This window comes from Crotalus tigris, unplaced genomic scaffold (genome assembly GCF_016545835.1).
Source record: "Crotalus tigris isolate CLP2741 ecotype Arizona unplaced genomic scaffold, ASM1654583v1 scf7180000024371.1489680, whole genome shotgun sequence".
Classification (NCBI taxonomy): domain Eukaryota; kingdom Metazoa; phylum Chordata; class Lepidosauria; order Squamata; family Viperidae; genus Crotalus; species Crotalus tigris.
The window spans coordinates 925,950-950,504 of NW_024100541.1; the positions used below are offsets into that span (position 1 = coordinate 925,950).

Sequence of the window (24,555 nt, forward strand, 5' to 3'; positions counted from 1 at the left end):
CGCCATTCTGAGCGTTCTATGAGGAAAAAAAAAGCCCTGCAGATTAGTCTTCAAATATTGAAAAGGAGGACATGTAGGACACTTTTCGAGGGAGGACATAACTTACAAAAGGAGGACTGTCCTCCCTAAAGGAAGACGGTTTGTCACCTTATTGTGTCATAAGTTGAGGACTACCTGTATCTACGGCTGCTGCAAACGGTGATCGATAAACATGCAGGCCAATTTTAGTCCCACGTTTGCCACTGCTTACATGCTGGAACAAGGCAATATTAGGAACTGAGTTTTTCCCTTAATTATGTTCTATTATCATATTTTCCTCCTTCCACCCCCCTTTAATAAAGACAAATTAGTTTGTGCATGTTTCAGATTTTCAGTTTCCTATTACCTTGGAAAAGAACCATAGCTATTCTGATACTCTTTTAATGAATGAGTCAGGTGCTGTGTAAACATATTTATAGAAATGTGTAGTAAATCTAACATCTGCCTTCTTTCGTACTGTGTTCATGTCTCCCAGGCTTCTTTTAAATACTAGAATTAGTTCAGACCCGTGCCCTAATCCAGAATTGCTTCAAAAAGTTTTGGGCGATAGAGTTTCTTCAAAAGATGCCAAACATTTTAATGCATTTTTTTTCTCCTTCTCTCCCATTAAATATAGAGAGATTATTTATGTGGCCCGCATTTAATCAATGTCATAAAAGTTTAATCACATTTGAAGTCTATTTTTTTCCTCCAGACCCTGCCACTCACTGGACCATAGTCATCTTTTTAGCATGCTTCCCAAGACAGTCTGAACCTTGAGCAAAAATGCACATTCTCTCCCCCAGTTCAACTTTCTTAGTGTATTGGCACAATGTTCATATTTGTGGTTCAACCAAAACATGCTTTACTCTACAGCGTAGTCCTCAACTTACAACCATTCGTTTAGTGATCCTTTGAAGTTACAATGGTGCTGAAAAAAGTGACTTGTGAACGGTTCTCACACTTATGACCACTGCAACATCCGTGCAGTTATGTCACCAAAATTCAGACACTTGGTAACTGGCATGTATTTACAACAGCTGCAATGTCCCAGGGTAATATGATCACCATATGTGACCTTAGGTGGCATCCCAGAAGTAAAGTCAATGGGGGAAGCTAGATTCACTTACTGACCCCGATTCACTTAACAACCATAGCAAAAAAAAAAAAAAAAAGGCCACACACAACTGACTTAATGATGTTATTTAGCAATGTTCCAATCCCAATTGTGGTCAAGGACTACCTGTATTCCATTCTAGATGTTTGCACAACATACAGAAGCATAAAAAACTAGGTTAACTCAATCCAAGTCTCATACAATGGACAAGGCTAAACTGTGATTTGTCAGCTTTAGATTACATAAGCACAATTTTTGAAACACCACTAAAGATGAGAGATCCTATAGCTGTAGATTAATGTGTTAAGTATTGTGGTCAAGAGCAAAATTTCCCAATTTTGGATTGTGTTAAAACAACACAACTGCGCAGGAGAATCAGCATCATGTACAACTTTCCTCTTTATAGTCTCTTTTTCATATTAATTTTCTTCACCTCCTCTCATCATTTTTTCCTTCCTCTGAATGTTTAAATTGGGAAGCTCTGCCAATTTCACTCTACACGTTATACTTTGATAATAAAGGGTTTATTATTATTAACTTTCATGTGGCTTTAAATAGGCCTGGCCCAGTGGTGGCAAACCTATGGCACGGGTGTCAGAGGCGGCACTCAGAGCCCTCTCTGTGGGCACGTGCACCTTCGCCCCAGTCCTAGGCCTTCAGCTGGGTTTTATAAAACCTTTTGTGCAAAAAAAAAAAAAAAAAAATTCAATCAGTCAGTCAATTTCAGCTTCTCGCAGAAAAAAAAGATGTTGCAAAGTTGGAATTGATTGAACTTTTTAGTCCCACCCAGTCTGCCGTTACCACTGCAGCCACGTCCACCCAATGGGCCAAACCTACCTGGCACCCAACCACGCATAAGTGGGTTTGGGGTTGCAGTTTGGGCACTCGGTCTCTAAAAGGTTCGCCATCACTTGCCTGGCCCATCTTCTTTCCTTTTCTTAATAAGATTCTGCAGATTGGTATAAAATTAAACCTTTCATATTAGCAAGATACTCAAGGAATAAATTTTATGGTCGCTTCCTAATCACATCTGTGAGCCACTTGGCTATATAAATTTGACAAATAAGCTGCTATTTTACGGTAATGTGGATTTTTACAGTAAACTTTTTTTTTAAAAAAGGGTATCAGAGTTACTTTCTGCTAATGTTTGAATGCTTCATTGTTAGATGGCCTTGTTTTCTCTTATTTGTTACTTGTAACTCTTCGAAATTCAGGTTCAAAATAAATTTGGTAAATTGCTGCATTCTTTTCCTTTCCCCCTCTGCTATAAGTATCCAAGGATAGAAAGCGATCACTTTTATTTAACTTTAAAAGGGTCAGATAAAATACTAAATCATTTCCCAATTACATTCATAACAATGGGAAAGTGGGCCTTTCTTCAACGCAGAAAAGCTGAACAATCCATTCTCCCACGTTTTCCCCCTTTACAAAACTTGCCTAACTTTATCCCTCATCCAAATCGTGGTGTGTGTGTGTGTGTTTCCCCCCTACGAATCTCAGTCAACCTGTAGTCCGAATTCCTGACTTTTAATTCCCACCGAGTTACGCTGGGCTCGCTCCAGATTAGACCATACGTCACGTAATCATAAAAAAAAATACGAGATTCTTAGCTTTTCCTTTTATTTGATTTTTTGCAGTCTAGTCTTCCAATGGTGCTTTGCAACCGCTGATCGAAACCACGCCAATTGCAACAGGTCCTCCTTCCCCCCACCCCTCTCTGGCGATGCAACCCCGGGAATTAAAGCTATACCTGTTGCAATCCTGCCCGGAGATGCAGCTGTTTCACGGATCAGAGAGATCGCTTGCCCCCCACCTCCCGCACCAAAAAAACAAAAGAGAGAGAGAGAGAGAGAGAGAGAGAGAGAGAGAGAAGGATGATTCATTTGGATTTTTTTGCAAAATTAGCAGGCGCTCAGTTTCCTCGGCTGGCAAAGCGCACCCGGCTTTGCACAGCACAAGGCAACCCACCCGGCTTGCACGCTCCAGCCCAACCCCGCCCCTCCCTCCTGCTCTCTCTCTCTCTCTCTCTCTCTCTCTCTCCCCCGCCCCCCCAATTGGTTCTGCAATCTCCTCGTGGCATTATGGGATGAAACAAGATGTAGGCAGAGAACAGCGAGAGGAGAATGCTACGTCGCCGTGGGACGAGGCTTTGCGGCAACCAATCGGGGCGCGACGTGGCTGAGCCACTGCAAGGGGTGGGACAGCTATTTCAGCGCTGGGGGGGACAGGGCAGCTCGCCAGAGGAGGCTTGCTGGCGGAAAGGAGCGGAGGGCGTCGACTCTGCTGCTGCTGCGAGCCCCACTGTCGCCGCCCGCCCGCCAGCGCGCTGTGCAAGCGAGCGACGCCACTTTCCAGACGCCTTGGCTCTCGCCTTGCCGGCCGCTGCGCTCCCGTTTAGCACCGGGCAAGAGAAGCGAGAAGCCGGGCGGGCGGGGCGCGCTGGGGCGGCGGGCACCTTGCTGCCGCTGCTGCTGCCTTTCCAAGGAGGGACGCCGGCGAGGGCTGTCGTCGTAACGCGGGTTTCCAAGGCGAGCCACTGTGAAGGTAAGCGGGCCCGCGTAGGTGCGCGCAAACTCGGGGATTCTCTGGGCGTCTTGCATTGCCTTATATTGCATTGCGAATAACGTTTGTAGGGGCGCGGAGGAGCGGATCAGGTTGAGAGGGTGGGGGGGGGACGATTTGGGCCCGGGGGGTGCTTCCAAGCGATGCTCCGAGCGAGAGATGAACGGCGGGAGATGCCGGCGGTTTTAACTGCGTTCCCGGCTTTGCGCGCGTCTTGTTTTGGTCCACGCCCCTCCCCAAAAGCCCCCCGTAACTTGGCCGTCGTGGGGATGGCTGCTGGGAAATGGAGCCTCCCCCAGTAGAGGAGGAGGAGGTGGAGGCTCTCCTTCTGGGGGCAGCCGACGCCCGCCTGCCCATCCTCCCCGGGGGAATTCAAAGGCTGCCGCTCCCATCCGCTTGGCCGACCTGGGGTCGTTGCGCTTCGGGGTCTCTGCAGGGCCCCCGAGTTGGAGAAGACGCTCTGCTTGGGGGCGGGAGGGGAAGCCTACAAGTCCTGCTACCCACAATCGCCACCCACCCCCGCCTCGAAACTCTCTTGGGCTGGTGCTTGGACTCCACCTGTCATTCTAATGTACCTCTAGTTTGAGTCTACCTGTCAATTGGACCCATCTTGGCTGAAGTCTATATAGACTCAGTCTTTCTTCATGGATATCACGGGGAAGAGCGGTCCTTTTCTTCTCCTTTGACTTCTCTGACCCCTCCCCCCTTTCCACTACATGGGGGGGGGGAGTGGATGGGTACCACTGATCTGAATCCTGTCCATCCTGATCTACATTCTCCTGGGCTTCCTCCAACCTTCCCCGTATCCTACTAGAGAAATCTTAGCCCCCCCTTCTTTTGGGAGGGGTAAACAGTTTAACTCATTCAGTTTTGGGACTTTTGCGGGGGGGGGGGGGGACTGAGAGAAAATCTAGTAGGGGGGTTCTCCTCTTTGCAAGGAGGAAAGTGGATAGACCGTCTTGCTTTTACTACCAAATGGCAGATTAAAAAAAAAAAAAAAGAGGATCCGTAGATTTCAGAAATTGCCTTGTCATGTGAGAAAAGGTAGAGTAACATGATCTGAAACCAGGGTGTGTGGCTGACTGATGGCTGTTCACTTTGCCGGCTTTTAACCTTGTTTCTCCTTTGCAATCCAATGCCTGATCCCGTGGACACTTAGTGAGGAAGAGAACCGGCTGGATTCTTCTAGACTAGAGTCAGTGGCTTTGAAATGGGAGGGGGTGCCTTTTTTTTTTTTTTTTTTTGGCCAAGGGTTTTTTTTTTCATCAGCCAGAACTGTCTTCTCCTAGCCTGCAGGTGGAGTTTCTCTTGGACTGGATCCAAAAAAGGAGGGGGCATTGGAACATTCAGCCCCCCCCCCCAAAAAAAAAGCTGAGAGGGGACCTCCCTTGTGTAGCCCCATAAGTGTCTGGGTTGTCTAAAAGGGTGAGAAAGGTTCCCCCCTTTTAAATAGCCTGAAATGAGTGGTTGTAACCTGCACAGTGATGCATTGGTAATAGTGCAGTGTACCTCTGCAAGTATATTTGGGGGGGGGAGTGTCTTTTCTTTACAGGATTCATCTTTTAAATGCTGCTTGTGATTATAATAGGATTGTAATGGAGAAAGATGGGAAAGGGTTCTTGATTAATAGGTCATCCCTGTTATTGGGGAAGGGGTTGATTCAGGATCTTGCCAAAGAACAATCTTTCCCCTCTTTTTGGTGGTGGGAGTTCAAAAGGACCCTGATTGTCTCCTTTCTCTGCTTTCCTTTTGCACAGATGGCAGTGACTGCACATATTATTGTGCTGTGTCAGCCTTCTCTAATCTTGGGGGCGCTTCAGGTATTGGATGCTTTAGCTGCCATCCCTTTCAATGATGTGGCTGCTGAGTGTGGATCCTGGGAAATGAAAATCCACATTGTGCAAGCATGTCCACATGGAAGACGTTTACGCTAAACCCCATTGTGATGTGTGCACCTTGTCCAATTTTGTTGTTATAATCTTGGAAGGAAGCTGGTGAAAATGCCCCCTTCCCAAAAAAGAAAAAATAAATTTCTCTCCTGGTCCAGTTTTAGATCACCCATAAGCTGAGATGGGATAACCTGATCTTACTTTAAAAGTCATAGTGGCTGATGCTGGTAGACAAATTTATGTGGTATCTGAGGATAGGGAACTACTTGTGCAATCTGGTTTTGAGCTGGAATATCCCAACATAATGTTTATTTCCCCCCCCCCCCAAGAGTAACAGCTGAAGTTTGGAGGTGTGTTGGAATGCTCCAGGTGACAGGATAATTACTCCCCATTTATACCTAGTAAACTCCTGTCTAGCACTTGGGAGAACACCTGCTACCTTCAGATTTTGCTTGCTGAATCAGCCAATGAGAGTCTTGAGGATTACAGGTACTCCTCAGCAACCACAATTGGGACCAAACTTTCTGTTGCTAGGTGAAGCGGTTGTTATAGGAGTCATGACTGAGGTTTTTTTTTTTTTTTTTTTTTTTTTACTTGTCACTGTTTTTAAAGGAACCACTGCAGTTAAGTCAGTCATGCAGTTGATAAGTGAAGCGGCTTCCCTCCTTGACTTTGCTTGTTGGAAGCTGGCTAGGAAAAGTCTCAGATGGTGATCACAGGATGCTGGGATGCTGCAACCATTGTAAATATATGCTGGTTGCAGAGCGCCAGAATTGCGAGCACCTGTTGGGGGTGCTGAGATGGTCGTAAGTATGAGGACTGGCTGGAAGTTAATTTTAGTGCTGTTGCAACTTCAGTTGCTAAACAAATGGCCTTACGTCAAGGACTTATATTATTAAAATACTATAGCACAGGGGTCCTCAAACATGGCCACTTTAAAACTTGTGGACTTCAACTCCCAGAATGCTGGCTGGGGAATTCTGGGAGTTGAAGTCCACAAGTCTTAAAGTGGCCAAGTTTGAGGACACCTGCAATAACATATTGGAAATTTTCCATTATATGGTTAAGGGTGCTCATTTATGGAGTGCTTTTACTGTGAGAAGGTCTCTGTTGAAAATAGAAGCTGAAAAATGAGACCAGCCACCATCTACTGCAAAAATAGCTTTAAAAAAAACCCTCATGAAAATGTCAGTCAGTGAAAAGTAGCATCTCTTGAAGCTGAATGCAATTAGCTTATTTTATTATGTGCAAATGCGAATATTGAAGTTCAACCTTGAAATCGAATCATCATAAACATTTTGGAGAATTAGAATCTTGGCAATGCTGTTAATGTGATGGGATCTCTCCCTCTTCTTGAATAGCTCCATTTCGTGGCTTCAGATCCATTTGGGGGTCCCTGCCAAGATGTGATATTTGTTTACAACTTGGTCTATCTTCCACAAAGCACCTCTCATTCTCAGCATGTTGGCTTCGATTGCCCAGTAGAAAGAAGTGGGTGTCTAGCCCAGCAATGGCGAACCTTTTAGAGACCGAGTGCTCAAACTGCAACCCAAAACCCACTTATGCATTGTCTGGTGCCGGGTGGGTGTGGCCCATTGGGTGGGCGTGGCTGCGGTGGTAACGGCAGACTTCCCTGAGAAGTTGAAATTGACTGATTGATTGAACCCTTTTTTTTTGTACACAGCATCAGAGGCCTAAAGCAAAAAGGTTTTATAAAACCCAGCTGAAGGACTGGGGCCACGGCGTGCGTGCCCACAGAGAGGGCTCTGAGTGCCATAGGTTCGCCACCACTGGTCTAGCTTGGATGGATGGGTGATTGCAAACATTGAAAACAGGCTATTCCTGGATAGTTCCACAGTGCCAAGTGACTTTGTAATGGGATTAAAAGGCTAGTGAGACTTGGTTTCAAGGGACAGTGGGCTCAGTGTTACACACAAAGGGGATGTGCTAGTGTGTGCTCCTATTAGAAAGACTGCCACACTTTGCTTGACAGTGCAGTTTGCCTTTTTGTTGTTTAGCTAGGAAAATTGCAAATTTATGTCTGTTGTAATGCAGGGCGGAACATGGATCTGCTTAGCCAGTTTCTGTTCTTAACAGAAAATCATACATTTTTAGGGCTGAGTAACTCTGCACTAAGCCATAGTTGGCAATCCAGTGGGAATGTTATGCAGCCAGGGACTACAATCTTTTCCTTTATTTAATACTAGGGAGTGGCAGATATCTTTAGCTGCTTTGCAAATTTGCATGGTGCTTTTTTAAAAAATAGGACAGTTCCATTAAATCTATTGGAATCCTTGTTCAGTTGTACTATTGAGTATTAAGGGGGGTTAAAACATGCTTTATTAATGAACTGCTGCCAAAATTCAGCAGTTGTTCTTCAGGGACTGCAAAAAGGACATTGGATGTTTTTGTTTTGTCCACTGCTGACACAAACCATAATGGCTGTGCTCAGATATCATGTTATGGCAGAACCGAACCACCTACTTAGAGGACAGATAACAGACAATTTTCTCTTCATTCTACTGAGAATTAAAGGTGATTTCACATAAAGTTGAAAGAGCAGAATGCTTTTTGGAAGCACCCTAGTCTCATTTCCATCCTTTAAAGGCCTCACAAATTGTGCCACTGAAATGAGGCCAAACAGGCTGAACTTTGGTATGGACATCTCCCACTCCCCTCTAGATTTTTGAGGGGAACTAAAATCACACTGATGAAAATAAGCTTATTTATGTTATTTTTATCCTGCCTTTTATTATTTTATAAACAACTCAAGGTAACAAACATATGTAATACACCGTCCTCCTGGTTTTTCCGCAACAACCCTGTGAGGTGAGTTGGGCTGAGAATGACTGGCTCAAAGTCACCCAGCCAACTTTCATGCCTAAGGTGGGACTACAATTCACTGTCTCCCGGTGATTGGCCCAAAGTCACCCAGTTTTCATGCCTAAGGTGGAGTGCAAACTTGTCTTCTGGTTTCTAACCTGGTGACTTTAACACTTAACCCCAAGACTAAACTGCCTGTCTATTTAGCCGTGGCACTCAGGTAGTATGGTCTCAGGATGCAAGAAGAAAGAAAAAAAAAAGAATAGTGTATAGAGACAGTTGTTGTATCTTAATACTATAAAATGTTCTTTCAGATAGACAAGTGCTGTGGCATCTACTCTAGAAATGCTATTCTCCAGTTGTGATGGGATGATAGTTCCCATACATCTGGAAGAGACAGAGAAAGGTAGGTGTACGAATTTGCAGTATTTTTAACACTTTAAAGTATTTTTCTTTGGTGAGAAAACAAGTGTGTTGCTTCTGTAGATTTTGCTTTACTTGGTCATTGAATGTGATTTAGATCATGTTTAAAGGGTCTAAATGGGCCTAGCTTTCACTAAGAATTCTGGGAACTGTAGTTTAGTGGAGTTGCTTGCTCCCACTCAATACAAATTCATAACTAATACTTCTTCTGTAAGCATAGCATAGAGCTAATTTTTCCAAGGGGCCACATGAGAAACTGGGACTGTTGCAGAGGCCAACCCCGATGCCCCCCTGCCCGCTACCATTGCTGTCCCAACCCCACCGCCAAGTCTGCTGACGCTCTGCCTATTGCCACCAATGCTGCAGGCCAGATGTGGCCCATGGGCCATAAAATACTTAGATGTGGCATAGAGGATGCAGGGCGTGCCATAACTGGCAGAAAAGGTTGATATCGTGTGTATCAGTAGTGTACAATCTTTAGCTTAACTTCTGCTTTCTTCTTTGATGGGAATTCTTCATCTGTCGCTGTGTTGAGAATTCCATAAGTAGACAGCATCGCTCATGAAGCTACCATCTAATTCAAGGTCTTGAAAAGTGGTGACTTTAAGACTTGTGGATTGCAACTCCCAGAAGCGTAGCTGACTGAGGAATTCTGAGAGTTGAAGTCCACAGATCTTAAAGTTGCTGAGTTTCAAGACCTCTGATCTAGTTTCTGTAGATCTGCTTTTAAAAGCTGTAATGTCAATGTATTGGGCAGAGGAAAAAATACCAGCTCCATGGATCAAATCTTTCCCAGTCCTACCACGTCTGCTGCTTAGACATCTGACTAGAAAGCCACATTTTGAGTAAGAGTGGATACATAACTATTGCTTAGGAACAAATTTGGGCACAACCAAGTTATTTCAGTAGGCAAATAGCTATGCAACTTAGTGTGGGGACCGACATAAGCTTTTAGGATTCTAGCTTTTTATAAATGCTGGTGATATTTCCCACACAATAGCATGCCTCACATCCTTGTAGGCAGCTGAACATCAAGTTCTGTTAGTTTATGCAGTGCATTAGCAGTTTACTTTATCCATAGAAAGGTAAGAGGTAGGAAGATCTCTGCCCTGAGCAGCTTTTACTGAAGTATTTTGTGTTGCAGAGGGAAATAGAAATAAGAGTAACTGGGAGAATAATTGTCTCTCATTGGTACATCTTTTAAGTTCAGTTGTAAGGAAAGGATATAAATTCGTGGCCTGAAGGTTTGAAGGAAAGTGCTGGCATTTTAAAGAGGTTGTTGACTAAGTTATATATCCTGCCTTAAATTCAGAGCTTAAGATTTCCTGTATAGCAATGGTTCTCAACCTTTTTAATGCCGTGACCCCCCCCCCCAACCGGTCGTAAGTCGAGGACTACTCAACCGGTCGTAAGTCGAGGACTACTCAACTGGTGCAGCACCGTTTGCAGAATGGGACTTTTGGCGGGCTCAGCAGGGCAGAGACAGCTTGGACAATTCCTATTGGCTTTTGAAAGTCAATAGAATTAGACTCTATTCAAGAGAGGGAGTAGCACAGCTAAGGAAAAGGGGGGGAAAAATGGCGGACTGCATTGTTTGGCGACCCTCGTGAAATGGTCGTTCGACCCCAAATGGGGTCCCGACCCACAGGTTGAGAACCACTGCTGTATAGTGGTCTCTCCTCCTGTTTCCCCATATTCACTAGGCAGAGAGCATAGCCATGTGCTGTTTTAATGCTATCTTACTAAAGATACCTCAGTCTGGTCTAATGGTTAAGGCACCAAGGCAGGAGACCATGAGTTGTGTCTTAGTTGTGAAAGCCAGCTGAGCAACTAAGTCTGTCACTTTCTTAGCCCAGCCAAGCTCAAAAGAGTTTAAATATAAATAAATGGAATTGAATGAATAGAGATCTACTAGAAGGATGTGGACATAAAGGGAAAAAGTTGGAGTAGATCACATTTCTGGATTCTGAACTAGATAAGAATTTAGATTAGATAACCTTGCCATTTTTTTTCCTGTGGGCACAACGGCACGTATTAAAAATTCAATTTAGTTGCTCTCAAAGTGTACACATACATAGCACACATTTAAAACATATTATATACAACATATGTATAGACCCACACCCCTACATATACATAACAAATAAATATTAAATACTGTCCATCTTGAATATATAACGGAAGGAGGAAGCTTGAGAGTTCACAAGGTTAATACTGTATGGAACAAAACTGTGGCTGAATCTGGATGTTCTGCTGCGGATACCACGGAGCCCCCTCCCAGAAGGGAACAAGGAAAACAGGTTGTGAAGAGGATGTGTAGTGTCCCAGACAATCCTGTGGACCCTGCTTAAGCAACGCTTCTGTGCCATGTCCTGGATGGAAGGGAGGGGAACTGCCAATGATCTTTTCAGCCTTCTTCACTCTCTACACTGCGTTCCTGCCTGAAGCAGTGATGAAAGGGGTGATCATAAAGTGTTTACAAATTAGAAAATTGATTCTTAAATGTACACCTCTATAAAGAGGCCGCAGCTTTGTAGGAAATTGGGTTCAGTTGTGCAGAACAGTTTGGCAGTTCGGTTCATTGTGATGAGCTACATTAATCACAAGACGATAATTTTTTAGAGATCCCAGTGGCTGGATTTGGATAGCATTCTAAAACCAAAGCATGCCGAAGTAAATCATGATTAGGTATAAGGGTCAGCAGGCGTTTCTGCCTTGGGAGTACTTCTTGCCCTCCCCTGTGGGTGGTTCACTAGTATTCTAATTTTTTGGTCCAAGAATATATTTGCTACTTTATGGTAAAGTAGAGCATACATAATTCTACGTAAATTGAGATTTGCTAGTCTTTGTTTTTGAGTTCTGATAGTCTGAACTGTCTGGATTTTGAGAGTTTTAAGATTTTAGGCTTATGTGTAATGCTTGCCCTAACAACCATTCATTTGAAGTCACAACACTCAAAACAGTTACAACTAGTTCTCACACCTAATGACTGTGTTGTACCATCCCTGTGGTTATGTGACCAAAATTGAGTTTGGTAATCGCCATCTATTTATGATGATTACAGCATTCCAGGTCATGCGGTTGCACTTCGGATTTGCTTAATTATTTGCATGATTCACTTAACCAATAAAGTGAATATTTGTAGCTCTGGGTTGAAATGAGAGATCCTTGAAGCTCTCTGAGCTTGTTTTTTTTTTTTTTTTTTTCAGATGTTTCATGACCCAAGCTAATTAACATCAGTGTTAGTCAATTAGCCATCATCAACCAGCACTGATGATCCACCAAGGATCCCTCACTTAACAATTGCAGTGATTCTTTTAACGACTGCCTTGCTTAGCAATCTAAATTCTGGTCCCAATTAGGACAAGCTGTAATTAGTAATACATGACTGGATATGAGGATTTTTTTTTTTATTTAGGGCCTGTATGTCAACTTTTGAATATAGAATAATAAGAATGGGGAGGGTCCTTTGAGGAGATCTAGTCCAATCTCCTTGCTCAAACTATTCTAGACAAATGATAGACTTAAGTCTATGCAGACAACAACCTGACTTGCTTCAGATATTAATAGTTCTGGCTGAATGATAGAATTGATAAAAGGGAGGCATTGTCTGGGTGCGTGGGTGTGTGTCCAGGCAGTGCAGCAATCGTTTTATTTAAATGCAACATTTCCTGGGCTATCTTCTAACATGAGAGCACCATAGTTACTTGCAAGGAAATTAAAGCCAACATGTGTCATGATGTAAACGGAGACCACTTTCATCAGATGTGCCTTGTGTTATCATTTGCATAGAGAAGTTAACGATGCACGGGTTACTATTTGATATTGCTTATTTCAGATGCTTATGTAGAGCATTGCATGAATTTCAGGCTGATAAATACAATAGCTGCTTTGTTTACTGGACAGCCTTCTTGTACCTTTTGAACTTCTTGTCTTTAGACAAATCATCTGATATAGGTCCCAAAAGGCTATCCGGGATGTCAGATTGGAGATGCAGTGAAATCCTGGTTTGTTTCAACTATTGGGTTGAATAAGGCATAGTGTTGAGTTAGCATATTGAACTAAGACACCTCTAGATTTGCAACCACAGTGAATCGGTATATATACACATGTGAAGCCAAAGCCATATTACGGATTAATGCAATGAGAAGCCTCCCTCACTTGAATTATGAATAAATTTGGATGAATTAATATTAGTATGAATTGTGGTTTGTTAATCTACAAAGAACTTGTTCATACATCAGGACATAATGTAATTAGGTTTTAATATGATAGATATGAATCCAGCCAATATCAGCATTCAGGTGAATTCCTATATAGACATAACAGATGACAATTTCAACAGGCACAAGAAGGTTAATCTTGTGTACAGGTATAGGTAATCTTCAATTTACAACCAGAATAGGGACTGGGAATTTTATTATTAAGCATGGGGATTTAAGTGAATAATCATGACAGACCTTTTTTGCCATATTCATTAAGGAATCACCATGGTCATTAAGTGAGACATGTGACCATGTCTTGTGAACTTGCTGATTTTTTCTTTTGCTTGTCAGAAGCTGGCTGGAAGATCACACATTGTAATCACATGACAGGAAGACGCTGCAACCATTGTTACGTGCAAGGACCACTTGCAAGTCACATTATTTAGCATGATCATAACTTCAAACAGTTACTCAGCAAATGGTTATTCAGTTGAGGACTACCTCTATGGCACGTTCTTTGTGGATTAGTGACTTCTTAAATTTGTGCAGCTGCCTGTGCACTTGTGAGAAATAATTCCTATGTTTAGTGGGATTGACTTCTCCAGTAATGTCAAAAGAATAATGGATAGTCTTGCAGGAAATATGGAATTTCCTGCTTCCTCTGTAAAATAACTGTAGTTAATTACCTGTGTAATTTCCTGCTTCCTCTGTAGAATACCCCCCAGTTATCCATCCTTACCTTCAAAAGAGAATAAAACAAGACTGCAGGTTCTAGGTGCTTTCTTAGAATTAGATCTGGGATAAGTAGCATTTTGACATGGTCTTCATCCATATATCTTCCCGCAGGTCCACCATGTCTGACAGAAAGGCTGTGATCAAAAATGCTGACATGTCTGAGGACATGCAGCAGGATGCTGTCGATTGTGCCACGCAGGCCATGGAGAAGTACAATATAGAGAAGGATATTGCCGCATACATCAAAAAGGTATGTTTCTGTCGGCGAAGCGTAAGGAGGCAGGGGCGGGGTTGAACAGGTTGTTGTTGAATTATAACCCTAATAGAGCCTTGCCTGTTACGATTGTGGCAGTTGTGAAGTGATTCATCATGTGACTGACCCAATTTTACGTGTTTTTTAGCATTTGTTAAGCAAATCACTTTGGTCATTATTAAACACATTCATTGTTTGCAGTGGGGCAGTTTTGCTGAAAATAGAAAGTAAACACCCTATGTCAATCAAGATTCAATCAATCCAGGGCAAAGGTATCTAAACGATTGAATCATGGCAACTGGACCAAACTTTGTTAATCTGAGACATTTCGTTGCTCATCCAAGCAACTTCATCGGTCAAAGTAAAAAATTAGGCAGTTAGTCATTGGAACGTACCAACTCTTGCCAAACCAACTTTAGGGGTTTCTCCCCAAAATGCACTGCGATATATCAATATGAAGTAAGTGGCAGTTTTCTCCCCCAAAAATAATAATTATGGTCATGTGACCATGGGATGGTGCAAACGGCCATAAATATGGGCCAGTTGCCAAGTGCCAGAAATGCAGTCACATCACTGCAGGGGAAGCGAGATTGGGACGTTGATCTGGGTTGTAAGTAACTTTTGGGAAGGTATGTTGTAACTTCACTGTCATGGCTTATCTGAGCCAGATGTTTCTGGTAAAACCTCAAGGGAGTCTTACAGGCAATTACAACTTTTCTGTGCTGCTGTCTTTGATTTAGAACAGTGTTTCTCAACCTTGGCAATTTTAAGGCATGTGGACTTCAACTCCCAAAATTCCAGAGCCAGCAATGCTGGCTATGGAATTCTGGGAGTTGAAGTCCACATGCCTTAAAATTGTCAAGGTTGAGAAACAGTGATTCAGAAGGTTCTTTCTGATTATTCTAGAAGTGAAGTTTGCCTATCACAGCCTGGTTTCCTTAGGCAAGGAATCATACAGTCAACCAGCACTGCTGGCTGGGGAATTCATTGTAAACCATGATTGGTGTCTGAATACAACATAATTAAACCAACACTGAAAAAACTTGTTGCAATTTGGGGTAATGACTATACCGAAACAAGACAGTATAATTGGTCTGTCTAAATTCTGTGTGGAGTATTGATTGCAGAGTTTCAAACAAAAATTTCCCCTTAGAGATCCCAGGAACCAAACTAGGGACAGAACGTACGTGTTTTGTCTGAGTAACTCTCTCTGAATTGGAAGGCTTATTGTGTTCTGCCTTTAATTATTTGTTTAAATCCAAAGCTGTTAGACAAAACAAACAGAAACATTAAGTGGGGATTTTTTAAAAAGTGATACTTTCTACTGGAACAAGATCCAAACTGATTTGCGAAGAGTTGTTAATGGTAAAGAACTTTTGGGAGGAGTGAGTGTACTAATGGATTGGGGAACGGAGTTAACATTAGGTGCAGTTAACTCAGCTGCCTACCTCTGAAGGTTTGGAATCGCAGGATGATTTAAGTAGATTTAATTAAATCTACTTAATTAAATTATTATAAATTAATACATTTTAATGAATGAAAAGGATAAATTATTATAAATTAAATTAAGTAGATTAAGAAGATTTAGGGATGTGAGGAAAAAAACAACTGGAAATGCAAATGTGGAAGAGCCAGGTATTAGTAAAGAATACAGGTGGTCCCCAACTTAAAACCATTCATTTAACAACCGTTTGAAGTTACAAGGGTACTGAAAAAAGTAACATACAACCAGCCCTCACTATTAACAACCATCACAGCACCCAGTCACATGATCAAAGTTTGATTGCTTGGCAACCAGTATATGTTTATTTTTATTTTATAAATGTTTTATTAATTTTCTGGTTTTACAATCGTAAGTACTTAATAAACAATGTGTTGTCTGCGTCCATTAGTAATTCAGTGGTACATATTAACTTTTCAGTCTAGGCCCAATATTACCCCTTCCAATGCTTCTTCTCTTCTTCCAGTAGTACACATTTTCCAGCATAGGAGTTTTTTTGTAAACTTTTTAATATAAATTTTAAAATGGGATTGTTATCAGGTCAGGGAAGATGCTTGTCAGCTGGTCCAGCTGAATTGGCATCACTTCCCCCCCCCCCGGTACTCTTTACACATACATAACGCACACATTCACATTCTGTGTACAGGTAGTCCTCACTTAACGACCAATTAATAAAACAGGTCCTTTTGGGCACCAGGGACCAGTTCCATGGAGAAAAGTTTTGTGTGCTACCTGCGTGGTTTTGTGTGCTGCCTGCGGATGGGGCTTTGCTTGTTTGTGTGGACCGGTTGCTGGCATGCCACAGCCCAGTACCGGTCCATGGACCAGGGGGGTTGGGGACCCCTGATCTAAAAGGTGCATCCCATGGTCATGTGATCATATTTTGGGGCACTTGGCGATAGATTCACGTGGCCATTTGCTGCATCCTCTGACCACAGTTGTGAAAAGGACTAGGGGTGACATGATAACAACCTTCAATATTTGAAGGACTGCCACAAACAAGAGGGTGTCAACCTATTCTTCAAAACACCTGAGGGCAGGACAAGAAACAATACATGGAAACTAATCAAGGAGAAAACCACCCGAGAACTAAGGAGAACTTTCCTATCAATGAGAACAATTAGCCAGTGGAATAACTTGCCTCCAGAAGCTGTGGATGCTCCATCACTGGAGGCTTTTAAGAAGAGACTGGACAGTCATTTGTCTAAAATGGGATAAGGGTCTCCTGCGTGAGCAGGGGATTGAAGTAGAAGACCTCCAAGATCCCTTCCAACTCTGTTATTTTTCTGTTATTCTGGTTTTCAGTGAGTTTTTGCCAGCTTTCAGCATTTATTTCTGGTTTCCGGCAAAATGCACCTATTAGATAACATGGAATGGAAGGAAAAGAAATTAAGCCTGTAGCTTGATCAAATCACACTGGAATAAGGAATTTGGGATCCATATTATTTCAAGGCAAAGCAGAAGTAAAAGTACTATTTAAAATGTGGGCAGTAGGAAACGAATGATTTTCTTCAACAGTTACAAAAAAACATGAACTTTTTGCTCCAAAATTCAATACTACACAGTATTTCTGTAATTCTAAACTCTTCTAATCATCAAATCCCAGCATTAAAATTTCATTTCAGTTTCAAAGCAAAAAGTCCCAAAGTAACCTCCGTGAAGAAACAAAGCTAGATAAAATCTTTTTTTTTTTTTAAATTAAAGTAGTTAGTTTCACCATCTAGGATAGTTCCATTAACTTCACCAACCATTTTTCCATTGTGGAAGTCTGTAGATTGGGAAACATTGATGCATTAAATGGGAAATGGATGTAAATTTCCTTGAGAAAATGTGGTAGATGTCAATTTGGAAAAGGAGGTAGGAAGAATATTTTGTTTTAACTTGATAAGAGGTAGCCCTCGACTTGCGACATTAATGGAGCCTGCAAAGTAATGAGCCATTTTTTCCCCTGTGGTCGTTAAGTGAACTAATTGTTTGATATGGGCTAGATTTGCTGAAAACTGGAAGTAAATGCTTGCTTTGGGCAAAAAAAACCCCACCAATTGTAAAACATGATTATATGACTATAGGACGCTGCAAATGCCGGCCAAAATGCGGTCACATGACCATGGTGGGGCATTGGAATTTTGGAACCGGATCATATAAACCCCAAGAGAGAGACCCATTGTATATAATTGAAATGGTCATAAGTCAAGGACTACCATGTTTTCCCGAAAATAAGCCCTAGCATAATATTTCAGGCTGCTTGTAATATAAGCCCCACCCCCAAAACAAGCCCCAGTTAAAATAGTTAGATGCATTTAGTACCGTATTTCCCTGAATATAAGCCCTAACTGGAAAATAATCCCTAATGCATCTTTTGGAGCAAAAATTAATATAAGACCCGGTCTTATTTTGGAGGAAACACGGTTTCTGTAAAAAAAATACATTATCACGACTAATAGGTATACTTTGCTTTATGTACCATGCAGCTTTACATGTCATAGAGTGTGAGATTTTATTTTAAAAAATTATTGAAATGATCAGAAGCAGACAGCTGGGTATTAAATCTTTGAGTACTACCTTATATAGGAAATCCTCTACTTACGACCACTATTGAGCCCAAAATTTATGTTGCAAAGTGAAACATCTGTTAAATGAGTTTTATGGCCTTTTTTTGTCACCGTTGTTAAGTGAAACACTGCAGTTGTTCAATTAGTAACATGGTTGCTAAATAAATCTGGCTTCCCCATTGACTTTGCTTGTGAGAAGGTTGTAAAAGTGACCACATTATCCTGGGACATTGCAACCGTCATAAATATGAACCAGTAGCCAAGATTCTGAATTTTGATCATGTGACTATGGTGATGCTGTAATGGTTGTTAGTGTCATAAGTCACTTTTTTCAGTGCCATTTAACTTTGAATGGTCACTAAATGAACTGTTGTAAGTGGAGGACAACCTGTATTCTCCGGGCAAGGGATTATGGTAGTGTAGCCAAGAACATTTGAAGCATTGTCCAAACAAAGAGGTAGTCAAGAGAAACACTCAAGTCCATTTCATCAAAGGAAAAATAATAGTTGGCACGATCCCGCCATATATTTTTAATACTGTCCTTGGGTCACATTAAAAAGTGTCATTTGATTGACTTTAGTGGTGGCCCCCAAGATCGCCTAAAATTGAGGTGGGCTGGGAGAATGCAGTCAAAACCCTGTTTCTTTTTTTATGGATGTTGTGCAATGCACACACGTCCAAATTCCTCCTGTGCTTCCTCATCATGATGTCTGTGGTGTTGCTCCTGGGAGGAATGAATATATACACTTTTTTGGCATATACTCCTGGGATTATATATATCCCCCTGCCACTCAAGGTATGACGCTCATTCCCGCAGCCCAGTTAAAGCAAGCAGGCCCCTGCTTGCATTGGACAGCAACAATATTGTAGAGCAGAGGTGTCCAACTTTGGCACCTGGCTGGGGAATTCTGGGAGTTGAAGTCCCCAAGTCTTAAAAGTTGTCAGCTTTAAGCTCTGTGGACTTCAACTCCCAGAATTTTCCAACCAAGCATGCTGGCTGGGGAATTCTGGGAGTTGAAGTCCACACAGTTTAAAGCTGCCAAAGTTGTGAAATACTCCTGTGGTGGAAGATACCAGAGGCCAACAGCAAAAAGGATCAATTCACAGTGTGCAGAAGGCCCATAGTATTATATTTTTTACTTGTATTTTTACCAAGAAAACCACTGGGATAGAAAATTGAAAGCAATTGGCAGTTTATGGAGACCATATAACTGAGCTGTTGGTAAGAATCTGAAGGCACATAAATCAGTGCAGGGTAGTTTCTCTCACACAGTTGCCATTTTCAGTTTCTGACACACACACCCTCCCCCATTCCTCAGGGCTGGTCCAAAAATTCAAGATGGTGGCCTCCACTGTGCAGTCAAAGCCGTGGCCCTTGTCTACATTACACGGCTGGGTTCGTTTTCTTTTCCAACTGCAGATGCTCTCCCCTTACAAGCCAAGGCTTGATTTGCATGTCTGAAAATGCTCTGTCGAAGATGCTGCACAGACCGCTGTTTTTCACCTTTCCATCCCGCTTTTGCTTTTTCCTCAGGAATTTGACAAGAAATACAACCCCACCTGGCACTGCATCGTGGGCAGGAACTTCGGTAGCTACGTAACGCATGAGACGAAGCACTTCATTTACTTCTACTTGGGCCAAGTGGCGATTCTGCTCTTCAAATCCGGCTAGGGGTTCAGGCCAGCACCTGTGGGGGAGGTCACGGCTGGTGAGGAACATGGACTGTAGCACTAAAGACAGGCTCCAGCTCTTTAACCATGGCTGCACCACTGCATGGACTCGATACTATATTTAATGTGTATATGTTGCCGTAAAAAATACCTACAATTCTCATTTCTTTCTCTGTTTTGGGGGGATTGCCTAAGAGAAGAAAGGCAGTGTATTATCCTCTCTTCCTCCTCTTTTTTTTTGTTTTTTGTTTGTTTTCCCTTTTATGTTCCTGCTTCTTATTTTTTTCTGTTCTTTTGCACTAGGAGAACTGTAAAATGCTTCAACATTGGCCTTTAAGTGAGAAGAAGAAATAAAATAAAACAAGAAACTTCAATTCCACAAAACAAATCTTTGGGTTTAACTTTCTTCTTGCAGAAGGCTGGAGGCCTAACCCTAGCAGAGCGGGGGCGGGGGAACTGTGTTAGGTGTAGAATCTCTCTAAAAGTTCACTAAATTATTTTTAAATTCCTGTCTAGCTTCCACTTCCCGAAATGGCACTATTGTCCCATGAAGTCGCCTTAGCTCTAAACAAAGTGATTGGAGGCAGCCCTGGGTGCGTCTATGTATCTGTGTGTTGTCTTGGCCTAATTTTCTTTGCTTTTCTTTGATTCACCCGTGCTGCCTCCAACACAAATGGAGCAAACAAAGCTGATATGATTTGCAAAATGCGTGGTATCCTCTAGAGGAGACGCTTCTCTCCCCCCCCCCCCCCAAAAGAATCGCCTGGGCTATCTGTATCGACATTTCTAAAGCATTTTTCAAATGAAAGATGTCTACTCTTGTGTCCAAGATTCTGTCGTGATGCCCAATGGATGTGATCAGGATTTTCTATGCCTGTTTTGAGTCTGTACAGTATTGCCTTATTGTAGCTCATGTCCTCTCATTGTGCAGGGAAGATCCTGTCCAAAATCAGTGGCTTAAATGTTGCTGTGCTTTAAATGTCCTCCAGTAAAGATGAATAGACCTTCATCTCTTAGAGGCTGAACCCCAGTCTTCTTCTTCTGCTGGCTTTCTATTCTGATCCCCTCTTGACCCAACAAGATGTCAGGAGTAGCTCTGTACCTAACTAGCTCCTGAACGTGCAAGGAAAGGTCTCCTCTGGGCTTTCTTAGCTTCCTTAGTCTATGGTTGTACAGGAATACGTTTAAGTTCTGTTGCAACAATAAAAACAAACAAACCTGGGATTGCTTTTTTATTTTTGCAAAGGTGACGTACAAAGTACAGTGTTAGCTTTAACATCTCTGGTTGCTTTTTGCAGTTCAAAGAGCCTAGAAATTTCTATTTTGGGGGGGGGGGGGAAGCAGTTCTTTAAAAACAAATGGGATGCAAAGAAGCAAGAAGACTTTTATTGAAGGAGCTGGGTTCATGGAGTTTCTCAGTCATCCAGGTCCTTTCAAAAGGCAACTGGACCTTCTTGGGTTTTCCTTTTGAAAAGCTTTGCTTCTCATCCAAGAACTGAAGAAGCAGCTTCTTGGATGAGAAGCAAAACACTTCAAGGAAAAAACAAAGGGCCAATCGCCTTTTGAATAAGCACCTTTGAGATGCCCTGGGTTCAAAGTGTGAGGATGCGGCCCCTGTTCTTTTCCATTCGATACCCAAAGTTATTGGTTAGAGAATTATGGCGGTCTCCCCTCATTTATTGGGGAGGGGGCTGTGTCTGAAAGAACAAGACAGATCCAAATCATAAGAATGCTGAATCCAAAGCATACCCCAAAATAACAGGCTCCTTGTAGAACTGTTTCATGAAACAAAACAAATGGTCAAAGTTGGAACGGCTGTTGTGTTTAATGTTCATTGGTTTTTTTCCATCCAAAGAGGTAGAGAGGCAGTGGCAAAGTAAGTGCCTGGGGTTCAGAGGGCACCGTCCCACAGAAAACATTGTCCTTCATTGGAGAAAAAAAAAAAAAAGACGACTGTCTTGTTTCTTTAATTCTGTGCATGAGTCCAACTGTGAATAAGCTCACTTCATGGAGTGCGAGAAACGAATCCTTCCCATCCTAACTGCAGTTGCTCAGACTAACCCTTTTTATTTTTCAAAAACATTAAAATCAAATTGACACATTTAAGAACGGTGTTGAATTTTCTTTTGGGGGCGTGGGGGGGGTTGGAGTAGGATATGTATACAATTTTGCGTATTCTGGGGGAGGCGCTAAGTTACAGGTAGTCCTCAACTTACAACAGTTTGTTTAGTGACTGTTCAAAGTTGCAGCAGCACTGAAAAAAGTGATGGTCGTTTTTCATACTTAGACCGTGGCAGCAGTCCCATGGTCACGTGATCAAAATCCTGAAGCTTTGTAGCCGACTCGTATTTATGACTTGCAGAGTCCCGGGGTCATGTGATCACCTTTAGTGACCTGATGAGCAAAGTTAGTGGGGAAACCAGATTCACTTAACAATCATGTTATTAACTGCAGTGATTCACTTAACTGACAGGTTGTAAAATGGGGAAAAATTCAGGTAACTTATCAACAGAATTTTTGGGCTCAGTTGTTACGAAGATCACCTGTAGTCCTGATCAGGTCATCTTTATGACTTTATTAAATTTATATGCCACCCATCTATTAATAGCAACTCTTGGCAGTTTACAACATAATACAAACAAAGATTAAATACTTGAAGAGCATGGGGGTGGGGATCTTCTCTCTAACCCATCAGGCACTCCCAGCATAGAGTGTCCCTATCGGAGCCCTAGACCAGCCAACAGGGCCAGGTTTTAAGACTTTTAGTAGACCAAGACTATGGGAATTGAGCTCCCCTTCAATGGGATAATATTCCAAAGGGTAGCGGCCACAGCAGAAAAGACTTCTAGATCCCACTAGCCAAAATTCTTAAGCAGATGGAATCTAGAGTAGGCCTCTTCTGGAGTGAGTGGGATGGGCCAATCCTATTGAGGTGAGATGGTTCCTCAGATACCCGGGACTCGTGCCATAGTGACATAGCAATAGCACTTAGACTTATTTACCGCTTCACAGTGCTTTACAGCCCTCTAAGCAGTTTACAGTCAGCCATACTGTCCCCACTCCCGATGATCTGGGTCTTCATTTTACTGACCTCGGAAGGATGGAAGGCTGAGTCAACCTTGAGCTGGCTGGTGAGAATTGAACCCCTGGCAGTCAGCAGAATGCAGTACTGCATTCTAACCACTGTGCTACCATGGCTCCAACATGTACAAAGCATAAGCCCTAATCAGCATGGTGGTAGTGATCGAGTTGGAAATATTTGCTCTGCAAGCTTGGGAAGGCTACAGCATCGTGGTTCTTGGTCTAAGAAGCTAATCATCTGCTTAGAAAAAAAAATACGAAGAATAGAAGGCAATGACGGCCTGTTGATAGGAAATCTATAGAGAACGTTGTAGAAACATCTGGAGGATACTAGACAGATATGGACTTTGGCCCACACCCGTTTTTACCGAAACCTAGATGACTCAACATGGTCTGACAAAATTGGCTCAAACTACACCAGGAAATGTTCATTAATCAGTACTCCTCTCAAGAAACGTTCCCTGCACGTAGAAAGCCATCTATCTCATGGACAAGTTCTTTTTACAGCTAGTTGTTGCATAGCAACCAAGTTACAATGGACCTTTCCGGAGGTACTTAACCTGGTTCTGGAGTCCCAACAGCTGTGCTCCCCCACAGTCACATGATCACGTGTTGGGCACTTGACAATCCTCTCACATTTGTGGACATTTGCAGTGTCCACAGTCACATGACTTTTTTTTAGCAGTTCCGGTGTTTACTTCCATTTTCTGGCAAAAAAATACCCATTAAGTAAAACATCCACTTACCAACCAAGACGTTCTCTTAACCACCAAAAAAGATGTAAAATCAGGACCTGCTAAAGAACTGCCAAAACTTAAGTCTAACTTGAGGATCAATCATACATCTCTAGGACTACCTGAAATGGCTGAGTTCATGTGCTATGTGTAACCATAAGTAATCAAACTGAATTCACAAATCATGCTAAATGGTAAATGAACCAAACTGGGTGATTTGTCAGTGACTTCACTGTGGTTCAAGACATTTTTTTTAAAGATGTGTGGACTTTAACTCCCAGAATTCCTCAGCCAACCCAGGCTTGCTGGGGAATTCTGGGAGTTAAAGTCCACACATAGCTGAAATATTCAAGACACCGAACCCCCCATTATTATCTTTATAGTACAGTAGCAAGTGTATATTCCTAACTGTTATGTCCCGAGCCTTGCAAACGGCTCGGGCGTTTGCAGGCAGTCCCGGGCAGGTGCAAAGCTGCCCGGGACCAGACAGGCTGTCGCCAGCGCCGTGCGCATGCGCGGGTGCTGGCGCGGGAAAAGTATCGCATTTACCCGGGAAATGTCTATATAAGAAGCTGGGAGGTTTTGGGAGCTGCTGAAGCCATCTACTTGTAAGCTGAACGCAGAATAAAGAAAACTGAGAACTTCAACTGCTTCTCGTGTCTGCTTTCCGCCAAGGACTCAACACTGGCGACGAGGATGGGATCGCCTTACACCGCCTGGAAAGGAAGAAGTGTAAGCTTACCCAAGTGAGTCCTGAGCGGCGGAACGGCGTCGACTCGGCAGCTACCCGCCAATCCAGTGTGCATTCGGGGGTAGGCTGGCTGATAGACCCGTCTCCTGAAGATGGCGAAAATCGGAAGGCTTTCGGAATTCGACGTCTCACATCCAGAGCGGTGGGAGTCATACGTAGCCAGGGTGGAGAACTACTTCAAGGCAAACCAAGTGAGGGAAGAGAGCTTGAAGGCTGCCACCCTGCTTTGTGTTTGCGGTC

The 24,555-nt window shown here is 42.7% G+C and overlaps 1 protein-coding gene across 1 annotated transcript; it reads left to right on the forward strand.

Moving 5' to 3' along the window:
• The first annotated feature begins 3,346 nt into the window (after positions 1 to 3,346).
• Positions 3,347 to 21,855, forward strand: DYNLL2 (dynein light chain LC8-type 2). The gene is made up of 3 exons (XM_039328146.1): positions 3,347 to 3,679; positions 13,884 to 14,022; positions 19,613 to 21,855. Exons 2-3 carry the CDS (start codon positions 13,891 to 13,893, stop codon positions 19,748 to 19,750), a joined length of 270 nt encoding a protein of 89 aa, XP_039184080.1. The 5' UTR covers positions 3,347 to 3,679; positions 13,884 to 13,890; the 3' UTR covers positions 19,751 to 21,855.
• The last annotated feature ends 2,700 nt before the right edge of the window (positions 21,856 to 24,555 follow it).

Excerpts from the sequence above, each read along its gene's own strand:
- DYNLL2 (XM_039328146.1), top strand. The coding sequence starts at position 13,891 with ATGTCTGACAGAAAGGCTGTGATCAAAAATGCTGACATGTCTGAGGAC. Across the intron at positions 14,023-19,612 it reads TTGCCGCATACATCAAAAAG|GAATTTGACAAGAAATACAA; the intron begins GTATGTTTCTGT and ends CTTTTTCCTCAG.